The sequence below is a fragment of the Colossoma macropomum genome, unplaced genomic scaffold, assembly GCF_904425465.1.
Source record: "Colossoma macropomum unplaced genomic scaffold, Colossoma_macropomum, whole genome shotgun sequence".
Classification (NCBI taxonomy): Eukaryota; Metazoa; Chordata; class Actinopteri; order Characiformes; family Serrasalmidae; genus Colossoma; species Colossoma macropomum.
Genome location: NW_023494794.1, coordinates 10,070,532 through 10,084,010, shown reverse-complemented (window position 1 = coordinate 10,084,010; position 13,479 = coordinate 10,070,532). Strand labels below are relative to the sequence as shown.

General features: G+C 37.5%; 1 protein-coding gene and 1 long non-coding RNA gene across 2 annotated transcripts; both read right to left on the bottom strand.

Annotated features, from left to right (window-relative positions):
* Positions 1 to 452: 452 nt before the first annotated feature.
* LOC118814508 lies at positions 453 to 5,188 on the bottom strand. The gene is made up of 4 exons (XR_005007726.1): positions 4,969 to 5,188; positions 4,142 to 4,226; positions 2,254 to 2,521; positions 453 to 731 (listed from the first exon to the last, which is right to left on the bottom strand). It is a non-coding gene; the product is annotated as an uncharacterized LOC118814508 (long non-coding RNA).
* A 2,602-nt stretch (positions 5,189 to 7,790) lies between these two features.
* LOC118814507 (major histocompatibility complex class I-related gene protein-like) lies at positions 7,791 to 11,703 on the bottom strand. Its single transcript, XM_036580141.1, has 6 exons — positions 11,439 to 11,703; positions 10,804 to 11,052; positions 10,402 to 10,674; positions 9,548 to 9,835; positions 9,163 to 9,261; positions 7,791 to 9,062 (listed from the first exon to the last, which is right to left on the bottom strand). The coding sequence occupies exons 1-6, from the start codon at positions 11,524 to 11,526 to the stop codon at positions 9,025 to 9,027; spliced, it is 1,035 nt and encodes a 344-aa protein (XP_036436034.1). The 5' UTR covers positions 11,527 to 11,703; the 3' UTR covers positions 7,791 to 9,024.
* Positions 11,704 to 13,479: the final 1,776 nt, after the last annotated feature.

The following is a 13,479-nucleotide window of genomic DNA, read 5'->3' as shown; positions in this document are numbered from 1 at the left end:
TCTACTTTGAGGGAAATCCTCTTCTGGAAGGTTCCATCACCATTTGGTAAAGTCTCTCCTTCACTCACATTCTCATGGTGGCGCCGGATGTTTTTTTGCCAGGTCATTTTCAGTACTTTAGGGGTAGAAACCTGTAGCAAGGCAGACCACTGGAGAGGAGCGGTTTTTCTGCAACAGATAGACCTCTGGATTGACAGGAGATAAAGAAGAAAGAAAAATATAAAATGAACTGCAAAAAAAAGAAAGACATATCTTTCTCAGCGGTGAATACCTAATAATAGATTTCTATGGCGTTTTGTTCTTTTCATAAACAGAAAAGGTAATAATTCTTTGACATTGACCATTTACTATATGTAACTGGAGCAGACAGTACAGTGTAGCCAGGTACTCATACTATTATAATGCTCACATTTTTTCATTCAGTGAAGTTAAAGACATCATCATACCAGGTTTCTCCACAACACTGATTCCTCTTGAGCCAATCCTCTTTGGCCATTTAGGACATTCATTTTTGTAGTAGTTATTTTGTTCTTTAAGCTGTGATTTGTTGTTGTTTAAAGCTTCTGCTACGGCTCTGGCCTCTTCCAACGAGTGAATATAGGCAGGTGGATCATTTTTCACTTTAAGAACTATGAATTGTTTTCCATCATAACGATATTCATCAAGTCCCTCTGTGTATCCGGTTACGGAAGCCCATTTACAACCAAACTTTCTTTGATACATGTGCGCACCTGATGAGAGAGAGAGAGAGAGAGGAGAGAGAGAGAGAGAGAATTACATAATACCATTTATATTTATGCTTGGTGGTCTGTAATATCATGTTCTGCACACGTTATTGCACTAAAATGCTGCCTACACTGCAATAAAGTATGTAGCTCTGTACATGGTGGTCAATCATGATGGCTTTGTTTTCCTTTTTTAAGAGAATCTGAAGTTCATTAATTCTGCATTCCTGCTAATAGAATATTCTCGACATACCCACATTAGAGGATTGATGAATCAGCTTCAGTGTGTGGAAACGAGTGCCTAGGCCCTCGTTCCTGATTCATATGACATTTGCAAAGGACATGTCCCAATTTACCCTCATATACACATCATTTACAAGATGTTTAAATTGTCAGTCAGTTAAAAACGCATTCGTGCTCATGAGCCAACAGGTCCTCATAGGTGGAGTTTGGAACTGAGCAGGAAAAGCACTGCTCCCCTATTGGCCTGAGCTTAAGTAGCTTTTATAAGCTGCATTCCAAAAGCTTATACATACCGAAATTAGTTTTGTTCACATCAGCTTTCTAAAACATACAATGGCCAATTCCCAGCTATCATTATCACTTACTAGCTTAGCGGCTTAAGGCTGTACTTCTGTTTCTTAAATCTTTTACTGATATATTGTACCTTATTCATTATTTATTGACTTTAAAAAAGGCCAGTAAAATGTATAGTAAAATATACAGTCGTATAAAGCAGAAACACACTACAGCATGTCTTTAAATGGAGTGGAGTTTTAGTTGCATGTAAATCAGTGTGCAATTCACACACACTCCTATCAGACCTGAAATTCATTCAACTTTAAATGACATAAAATAAGGGCCAGTGTAAACACTTTAAGGGCTGTTAACTTGATTGCAAATATTAAAGCTTCCTTAATGATTCTAATGATTTGCGAATTGATGATAATTAACAAAAGTCAGATTTTTAAAAAGGATAACCTAAACTATAGGTTTATAGAGAGTGAAAAGCTAGAAAAACTCAACTTTTCAGACCACAAAGTGAATGACAGTGGCGTAGCCAAGTTATCAGACTTTTGTGTTTCTTTTTTAAGCTTTTGTTTTCTGGCAGAGTTCGATTTTAGTTCTGAGACCATGAATCTGTGCAAGATATCGGATTATGGAATTAAAGATACAGTATGTTCAATCAGGGGTCACTACAGTAACCATGTTGATAAGTGGGAGTAACTAAGACATGTAGGCCGTTGTTAAAAAGCTGCTCTTTAAAGTCCAGTTTCTCATGTGAAACTGTGGAACTAAACTTTTGCAGTTGGCACTTTAAAAAAAAAAAATACAGCCATATATTTTAGTGATTTTAGTGATTTTTTTTTATTAGGGCTTCACTTGATGTCACCTTCTTCCAAGATAGTCCCACATAACTCAAATCCAACTGAGGGAACACAGGCGTGCAACAAATCCACTCAAAATGATTTCTATACAGTTGAGATTTAAAAATCCTAAATAAAGTGTTTTGGACTGTCAGCCTTACCTGCACTGTGTTTAAAGAGTTCCATAACATCAGTTAATTGTTTTTTCATCCTCTCACACTCTGAAGAGTGAGCCTTTGACTTGTGCTGTACATAGTGATCAGGTGCAAGCTGCTTTGCCCACTCCTGCAGTTCCACTACTTTAGATGAACTGTTATAGTAGTCGATCTGCAGATCATCCACAAACGACAGAACAATGCAGCCTGGCTGGTTCTTTATTCCCTGTCAGTACTGTGTAGAGGGTTTCGTGAAGAACAAACTCTGTAAAATCTGAGCACAACAGAGAGGGTAAGGTTACAAATATCACCAACAGGTAAAAGCTGATACATGTGTGTACGTTTCCTAGACTAAGACATGTTTGAGTTTTTTGTAAGGAACAAATATGTGCAAAGATGCATTAAACAAGTTGCAAGAAGGAAACTACAACCCCATTTCCAAATAAATTTGGGACACTGTACAACATGTAAATAAAAACAAAATGCAATGATGTGCAGATCATTTAAACCCTATAGTTAATTGGAAATGGTACAAAGACAGCATATCAAATGTTGAAACTGAGAAAGTTTATTGTTTTTTGAAAATGATGTGCCTATTTAGAATTTGATGCCAACAACACATTACAAAATAGTTGGGATGGGGGCAACAAAAGGCTGGTAAAGTTGTGTAATGCAAAATATCTGGTGGTTGATTGGCAACAGGTCAGTAACATGACATAGGTATTTAAAAGCATTCCAGACAGTCTGAGTCTTTCAGAAGTAAAGATGAGGAGGGGTTCACCAAATAGTGCAATAATTCAAGAATAACGTTTCTCAGCATAACATAGCAAAGAACTCTAAAACGTATAGAAGAAACTCTACGTAAACAGGATCCAGAAATGCTGCCACCTTCTCTGGGCTTGAGCTCATTTAAAATGGATTGAGCTCAATTTGAAATTCTTTTTGGAAATCATGGACACTGTGTCCTCCAGGCTAAAGACCTCTCAGCTTGTTATCAGTGCACAGTTCAAAAGCCAGAATTCATGATGGTATAGGGGTGCATTGGTGCACATGGCATGAGTGACCTGCACATCTGTGAAGGCACCATTAATGCTGAACGATATATACATGTTTGGCAACATATGCTGCCATCCAGACGACGTCTTTTTCAGGGAAGGCCTTGATTATTTCAGCAAGACAATGTCAAACCCCATTCTGCATGTATTACAACAGCATTGCACTGTCTGTGTGCTAAACTGACCTGCCTGCAGTCCAGACCTGTCACACTGAAAACATTTGGCCCATTATGAAATGAAAAATAGAATATGATATGAAATTCTATATCAAGTAAGAATGAGAAAACATCTCACTTTAAAACCACAGCAGTGTCTCCTCAGTTCCCAAATACCTACAGAGTGTTGTTAAAAGAAGAGGTGATGAAACACAGTGGTAAACATGTCTCTGTCCCAACTTTTTTGGAACGTGTTTTTGCCATCAAATTCAAAATGGGCATATATTTTTCAAAAAAATAAAACAATACAATTTCTCAGTTTCAACATTTGATATGTTGTCTTTGTAGCATTTTCATTGAAAAATATGGTTTACATGATTTGCATTTCATTGCATTCTATTCTTAGTTACATTCTGCACAGCATCCCAACTTTTTTTGGAAATGGGGTTGTATTTCTTCTGCTTCTGAACATTATATTGGTTAAAAAAAAGGCTGGAACAGTTTCTCAAGCCTTTACTGTGTTGAAATAGGTGAGCTATCGCAGGGAGGACCAGGGTTAGGAAACATTTGAAAATGTGCATAATATTTAATTCAACAGAGCAATAAAGTGAGACTGCTGTCTGTGTGCTAAGAGGTGTGTACATGGATATGAAAACAGAAAATTAAATTCAGTTAAACTCTCACCTCCAAATACTACGGATGCAAAGATAAAGCATAGGTAGGCTTTCATTCTTTCTTCACTGTGGAAGCTGGATGTATTTGTGTCAACCTGTTTTGAAACATAAAAACTGTTGTCAGTAAAAAAGGAAAAACAGTATTATAAGTCCCTTCAATCCTGAATTCCGTATTTATGTCCACTGTTTAATCTGATAACTGGTAATCAAGTCAGTTACAGATTATTGCCCACCTTTATTTAGACATGCAGTTAGCATCATGCTAAGCTGTCATAACTTGTCAGCTACACTACCTCATAGCTCTGGTACAAAACAAAGAGAAGCAAACTTCAGACACCAAACATGTCTTGGCTGATCAGTTACATTCCACAAAGCATAATTTTTAAAGAGAAGAAAAACTCTGTTTCTAAGTACCTTAAAGGTTTCATTTATGTCCGTCAGACATTTTGCAGGTACACTCACTTACCGGCTTAGCAGCTTTAGACACACATTTGTACTTCTGTTGATTAAATCTTTTTCTGTTCTTCAGTTTTTATCATTGTCATCATTTATTGTCTTGTTCTTTTTCAGAATTACATTCATTTCAAATACTCAACTGATTCATCTGTTCTTGTCAATGTTTTTTTTTACTATGCTTATTAAATGGTTTGACTATAAGTACAGATACCATTTGAGATGCATTTCAACAGTTCTAACAGTTTAGCTTTAACAATGAAATACGTGGTAATATTCTGGGTAAACATGGAAATATTCTGGGTAATTCGCTGTTTTTAACAAAAACAATAGAATGACACACAAAAACAAGCAATCAAACAGAGGGAAAAAACATGGCCTTACCTTTTGCCACACACAGTTGTTTCTCTCTGTAAATCCTAAATGCTGCAATGCTAACTTGAAATATTGCAATAAACTCAGAGTCTGTTGCCGATCAGTGATGTCAACTTTTGCTCTGGACCATTCCTTTTCAGAAGTTCTATGCTGGAGACGAATGCATTTTTATAGCCCAAACTCCTCCCTTGACAGGAGCAGACTTGCTCACTACAGTAACCACCGCTAAAGGAACCAGGAAATATGTGCACAATGAAGCAGACTGGACTTTATTTATTTGCCCATGTAAAACTTGACACCTTCTCTGGGCTTGAGTTCATTTAAAATGGACTGAGGTGAAGTGAAAGTGTCCTGTGGCTCGACAAATTAACATTTGAAATTCTTTTTGGAAATAATGAACACTGTGTCCTCCGGGCTAAAGACCTCTCAGCTTGTTATCAGTGCACAGTTCAAAAGCCAGTATTCATGATGGTATAGGGGTGCATTAGTGCACATGGCATGGGTGACCTGCACATCTGTGAAGGCACCATTAATGCTGAACGATATATACAATATACATGTTTTGGCAACATCTGCTGCCATCCAGACGACGTCTTTTTCAGGGAAGGTCTTGCTCATTTGAGTAAGACAATGTCAAACCCCATTCTGCATGTATTACAACAGCATTGCACTGTATTAAAAGAGTCCGTGTGCTAAACTGACCTGCCTGCAGTCCAAACCTGTCACTACTGAAAACATTTGGCGCATTATGAAATGAAATGTATGATAAAGGAGATCCTGAACTGTTGAGCAGCTGAAATTCTATATCAAACAAGAACAGGAAAACATTTCACTTTCAAAACTACAGCAGTGTCTCCTCAGTTCCCACAGGTGGTAAAATATTTTTACATTTTAAACATAGTAAATGATTTAGCTCCGCTACTGCTGCTTAATAATGGTTAATCTAGCTACTGTTGTTTTGCAATGTTGCTGTGGCCAAGGACAGAATACGTTTCAGGAAGGTGTCGTGAATGATGTAAGTGAACCTTCCTTAAGTTCCTTAAGCACTTGCGACATTTGCATGTCATGATCATGTGATTAGGCTGCTAAAATAATGAATTGGTGATGAAGTAGCATTAGTTAGGCCTTACTAAATACTGACAGTACACTGGTCATTTTAGCAGCCTTATCACATGATCATGACATGCAAATGTTGCAAGTGCTGGTTAAGGAACTCAAGGTTCACTTACGTCATTCACGACACCTTCCTGAAACCTAATCTGTCCTTGGCCACAGCAACATTACAAAACAACAGTAGCAAGGATACAGTCTCATGGACCTAATTATCCACTGATTTGCCTTTAAACTTTAAACTGTTCTGCTATTAACATGTTTAGGAAGTGTAGATTAACCAGATGAAAACAATGTTATGTATTTAATTAATTGTTAACACATTAACAATTAATTGTTTAAAAGTTTAAACACCCCCAGTCAAATGACATGTTTTGTGGGCACATGTTCTACAGAGAACACACCTAAATATGCCATTTTCTGCAGGCTTTTAGTCTTTTCTGACTTTCAGTGCACAGTTTCTGCTTATTTGTTGAGTTTAGAAAAAAATAAACATAAAATATGAAATGTCGTAGCTTTTGCACAGACCACATTTTATGTTTTTACCACATTTTAAATTCAGCAAATAAACAGTAATTGTGCATTAACACGTGCAAAAGTGTTGTTCTCTGTAGAGGATCTGTTCACTTATTTTCACATAGAAAATGGAATCTGACCAGGGATCAGGCCAAATAAAAGTATATAGGCCAGATGCAATCGAGTTTTATGACATCTTATCTGCACAGGCTGGACAGATCTGCAGATGGTGGCATTTGAGTGTTTTTCTTTTTTTCTTTTTTTGTCAATGTATGACAAAATCTGCTAGAACTGCTGGAAAACGTTGCTGTCCAGCTCTGCCTGACAAGCAAAGAGTGTTGTCTGCATTCTCCCAAACACAGCCTCATCCACAGTTTGCATTGTGGTCTCTTCTCTACACTCTCTTCACTTGTCTACACAAGAGTGCAGTTGCACTATGGTTGTAAGAAAAGGTGAGCCAAAGTTACACGATGTGAGTGCAAGTTTCGATTGTTAAGGCGTGTCCAGAAAACAATAGCATGCAGAAGCATTTAACACACAGAGTATAAATCCATAATAAAGAACCAGAGACACAGGCTTAAACAATTAGATGACAACATAGTCCTTTTAGCATCCCCTCTGTACGTTTATTTTATGATTTGTGCATTAAATGTAAGCATGTGTGATTGTTATTGGCAGCACAAAAAAATCTTGAATAAAATGCAGCTGATATTTATATCATCTTTTTAAGGCACATATGGGTCTTCAGGAAATGGTCATCCATCTCTGCCTCTTTTGAAGTGGTATAAATATGAGGCCAAACACCCTCAGTCATGGGTAACACACAAGTAAAATGAGAGAAATGATTGCTTTGTCTTTGGATTGCCAGGATGTTTGGAACTACAAAAGCCCCATACCATCCCGGATCCACCACCATACTTCACACTGAGGACAGGCGTCTACATTTTCTACACACCCTTGATTTGATCTTTTTCTGCAAATTAATTATGGAGGATTCTGGTAAATTAACTCTCATTTTACTTTATTATTATTATTATTATTATTTTTTTCCCAGGGTCATATTTGTGAAATCAAAGGAACATGAACGTCAATACTACATTATATGACAATGTTTGTTGACTTGATATTAAAATGACCTTAATAAATCCAGTGTAGTAAAACATGAATAAATGAATGAATTAATAAAACAATTACAATTATTTGTAGATGTTGTAGTATTTATTGAAAAATATTAATAAATAAATAATTCATATTCAAGGAGTATACATTGTGTACGTCTTGTCCAAGACTGAAACAACTAATCACTTACTTTGTAAGTCTGTAGCACACTATAATCTGTTATTGATATCTATTCACAATTATAAATGTAATAGAAACAACATTACATTAAACATTTACATGAAAAATAACTTATTTAAAAAAAGGATCCCAAAGAATTAAAAAAAAATTTTTGCACAGACTGACAGGGGCCCTGACATGTGACAAAGACAAAGCAGTGTCCCACTCTAAGTCAAACTTTCCAGGGTTATTACAGATTCAGTACAAATGAAATTAACATCACAGTCTAGCAAGCACTAAAACTTTTACATGCGCCCTAAAACAACAAAACCTATATCCACCCTACACCCAAGCAGAGGCGCAGCTAGGGGCCCATGAAAAGATATCACATTGGGCCCCACCTCCCCTTCAGCACAGGCCACGCCAACCCTGAAAATATAACACTGCTTCATTGGTTGAGCCTTTGGGGATGTGGAGACAGCACCTGTTGGGCAGACGTTCTCTAGATCTTAATTTTTTGTCAAAAACGAAAAAAAGGGAAAAAAAGTAACATTGAAAAAAAACTCTAATATTTGACCATCTTGTTATGTTGCAAGTCAAATTGACTCGTTTTAAAGTTAAAAAATACAAAATATGTTTGACCCAAAACAGAAGAGATGTTTCGTTTGTATTAATCAACATGCCCCCATGATAGAAAATGTAAAAAAGTTGAAAAAGTCTAAATAAGAATAAACAAACAAATATGTTGAATGTCTAGTTTTTGCCAGTGTACAGAAAAAAATGTCTAAAAGATATTTTCTTGAAAAACAAGTGAATTATTATAAGTAAACCATGATCTGTAATGGGTGAAAAACATGATTACACTAAAATTATATGAGCTAAAATAATGTTTATGGAAAACTACTTAACTACTTTTGGTGCTTAAACATGCATCATGTCAATTTGACCAAGGAATTTTATTACTGCTTCTTACAGTTGAGCACAACAGAAGGGTTAACAATTATTTAGGACCCCCGTCAGTCACAGGCCCCTAGAATCATCCTAACTTACCCCCCTCCATACGGCATCCCTGCACCCAAGCTACACTCTTGAACAGAAGGGACTGAGCTGTTCAGGGAATGACCTCTTCTTTATTCCCCTTAACCACAGCTTCCTTCGGTGTCAGTCATCTGGGTTTGTCTTAATATACATTTTGTCTCCTAATGAGAGAGAAAAAAATCAGTACCTGTCTTTGGATCAGCAGCTGTTTAAAATATGCTCACATGTTCATAGTTAGTATGAGGACTTGGTGAATCTTACCTTTTCTGCACTTTACTATGAAGATCCAAATGAAAACATTGCATATAATCGCCAAAGTGACAACAGCAGTCAATTCTATGTAAAAGGTGTTTGCAGCAACTAGTTGTAGGGAGGACACAGACACACACACACACACACACACACACACACACACACACACATGAAAAACACAGATTTTTTCTAGTATTTAATTGTCTGAATGCTTGTAGGAGTTTGCACATCTCTCATCACATATCTCGTAGTAAAACTTTGTGTTGAAGTGGTATGAAGTTTGATTATATGACCAGTTTTAAATTTCAGATTTCAGATTTTAGATTATTTGACAACTAATAGCCAACTTATACTTCCTTACATTACATTTATATACTGTGGTGATCTTACGTACCATAATTAGTCTTGATTTCGCTCGCAGTCAGTATAATTCCCTGGTTCATATGCTGCACCACACAGCTGTACTCGTTCATATTCTGCTCTTCAGGCCCCACATGAAGGAAACTCTTCTTCTGGAAGGTTCCATCGCCATTGGATAAAGTCTCTGTAAGCTCCACATCCTCAAAGAGGTCCTCACCGTTCTTCTGCCAGCTCAGCATCACTGCTTTGGGGTAGAAACCTGTGGCAAAACACACCACTGGAGAGGAGGAGTCCTTCTGTAACAGGTAGACTTCAGGTGTGACTGAAGAAAAAGAAAAAAAAGAGAAAGATGAGCACACAGCCTGAAAAAGCATCACATTCTGAAACTGTTTGTGGTGATTTGTAAAAGCGACACACTGATGTAGTTTGGACATCTCTGGACAAGTCAACAGACAAATCAACAACTGACAACTGACACAAACACAAAAGAGTGGATGGATTACTGTTTTGAAGCGCTTTCAAAGTTAGTGAAATGTAATTATGCTGTTAGACTCTTTTGTGGTTGCTGGACATTTAGAAAAATTTTAGTATTTAGTAAAGCTAAAGTAAAACATAAGTCATCTATTTGCATGTTTTTAATAAAAACGATTAAAATGAATCAGGAAATTGATTTTCTTAAATATTTAAATAATACCAAGTAAACTTTCTATAAATATTTCAACACTTTGAGACAGTTTATAAGAAAAAATCTATAAGATGTTAAGGATTTTTATTGTTATTGTGAAGCTCTTGAAGATGCTTTATAAATGCCCTGTGTTTATTTATGTTACAGAAACTGACAGTTTTACATACAAGAATAATTAGCCTGAGCTCACTGTTGAGTTTTACCTCTTCTCTTTAAAAAAAAGTTGTTATGATTCACAAAATTCTTCAACCGGTCAACACATTCACTGTAGTAATGCCTCTGAAGTGCCATGTGAGTTATGTCACTTTCCCAACGCTGTTTGAAGATAACCGCCTGTGGTGTGGCAGCGATGTACGTCATTGTGTTCAAATCCAGTGAGATGAAATCCTGGCCGTTGTATCCATAGTTATCAAATCCTTCACTGCTCCCATCATCGCTCAGTTCACATCCAAACATCCTCTGAAATGTTGTTATACCTGAGAGAGAGAGAGAGAGAGAGAGAGATGAAAAATATGAGTCGAAGCTTAAGACTGATAAAAGTACAAAGCCCACTCAGCTACAAAGTTTGTTTATTTTTGAATGAGGATTTGGGATTTAAAACCTACCAGAATGGTTAAACTGTTTATTCACAGCATCAAAATCTTTCATAAACTCCTCCTGTGCTTGTTGGTGCCGTGATGTGTGTTCATTCCAGTAATCAGGTGTTTCTTTCACCCACTCTTGTCTGGGGACCACTTTCATAATGTTACTGTCATAGTAATCAATCTCATGTCCATCTACAAACGACAGCGCTGTAAACCAGGGTATGTTTGGCTGTTTCGATGCCGTATAAAGAGTGATGTAAGAATGTGTTTCTGGAAAACAGGCAGTGATCAGTCACACTGTAAGACACTGAATATTATATTCTAGCAGATGAAAACAGTCGTGGCTTTAGTGTATTTACCTCGCCTTATTTATTAAAATAATACTGTATGTTATAATAACAAATATACATCAAGAATAAATATTTAATGATCATTAGAGCAGTAACAATATCATCATATCACTGTATGTAAAACACCACTGAGAAATTTAGATACTTTATTGTTTACTTTACTGGCAGTGTTGTTAGAAATATTCATTTTTTTACGAAGTCATTTCAAATTTTAAAAAAAATGTAGTTTTTAAATCAGAAATGACTTCTTTAAAAAAGTTGGTATTTTGTAAGATATGTTGAAATAGTTGCTGGTAATTGTCTTACCTGCTGCTGTTGTGGCTACAAAGAAGAGGCTTAGGTACAACTCCATAGTCACACGGACTCTACTCCTGAACAGAGACCATGTCTTCATTTGCCAGCCTTTTCTAATAGGCTCCACTACTACAACTGAAATATGTTTACAATAATCTAAGCAAAGCTGGACAAAGTCACCCGTACTTGCTCTCGGAACTACATAACAATGCTGAGTGAACAGGAATAAAGTCCTTAGATGATCAGGTTAGGGTGTGACTCATCTCGCATTTCACAATAGCACACATTAGAGCAGAACACTCTCTGTAAAACACGTTCAGGCTTGACATGGTTCTTAGCTAAAATCAGCAGAATCATACTTCACACACCCTGTCAGATTCACAGCTTGTTGCGTAGCTCTCTGAAGTTGTGTGTTTGTGAATTTCTTATCTGTTTGACCTATATATATATATATAAACAACTGTTACGCCTCCCTTCGGCCCTGTAGCCCCAAAATACGTCCCTTGCCTGTCACCTCCTGAACTCCAACTCCCAGAATCCCTTGGGAGATCACGTGTCACCTTCTTCGCCACCATCAGCCAATCACAGACCTCTTTTCAGATTCACTTCACCTGAATACTAATCTGTTTTATCTGTTTAGAGATTTATGAGTGCATTTACGTGCTCTTAATAATCCAATAACTGCCAAAAAACAGTTTTAGTCAGTAACAGTTTCAGTGTGTTTACATGCATTTGAGTAATCAGACAATGGGAAACTCCGGATCTACATGAGTCAATAATCAGATTTCTGCTTTGCAACCAGCCAATAAACTCACAGAAGAAGACGTGACGTAAACATAATGTAATACTCAAACTTCGTGCTGCGGCTAATCATTGCGCCACTTATCTGAAAATATGAACATACATCATCTAGAAGATGAAGAATATTTAAATCTTTCATTTCATCAAGAATGTATTTGGTTTCAGTGCAGCTTCAAAGTGTTTTGCAGTGTCTCGCGGCAACACTGCTTACTTATTTTCAGTGCCGCCATCTGTTTTTGCACATGCGCAGACTGAGAACACCGAAAGAAATCAGAGTAATGCTAACCGTACACTAGAAGACTTTAAAAAGACTTCGAAAAGTCTGACACCCTCTCACACTTCACAATCACAGACTGTGATTTTGCAAAGACTAGGGATCTTGCAGGGTCACTATTTGCAAGACTGCAACTAGATTTTTGAGATTTTTTCACATCATGCACCTGGTGGAAATTCACCAGCAGATAAATCCTTTCCCTTCTTCACTCTAAGTACAAATGGAAATATGTCTTAGCTTTAAGATCTGGGGCTCAGCTCAGTTCACTGTAGAACTGTATGTTCTGGCAGATCCATCCATCCATCCATCCATCCATCATCTAAACCGCTTATCCTTCTGGGTCGCGGTGGGGTGCTGGAGCCTATCCCAGCTGTCATTGGGCGGAAGGCAGGATACACCCTGGACAGGTCGCCAGTCCATCGCAGGGCAGACAGACAGACATACACATTCACACACTCACTCACACCTAGGGGCAATTCAGCATGTCCAATCAGCCTAACTGCATGTCTTTGGACTGTGGGAGGAAACCGGAGTACCCGGAGGAAACCCACGCAGACACGGGGAGAACAGGCAAACTCCACACAGAAATGACCCTGGTCACCCAGCCGGGAATCGAACCCAGGCCATTCTTGCTGTGAGGCGACAGCACCCACCGTGCCGCCCTTCTGGCAGATCATCACCCAGAATTTTATTAATTAACCTGTAAAATATGCAGTTACTTTTTAATTAACATAAAGATTTACACATCAACACAACATGCAGGGATTCAGCATTGCTCATTGTCTTTGTGAAGCATTGCCACAGCGTTATTCAGCATACCGAGCAGTTTTTTCTTCTGAACGTTGACCTGTTTTGATTTGTGTACTCTGTTATTGGATTTGTCTGCTGTTTTTTGTGTTTACTGGTTCTTTGATTTCCTTTTGTCCCTGACCACTCTTTTGATGCCCCCTTTTGTTGGTGATTGTTTCTGGCTTTGAC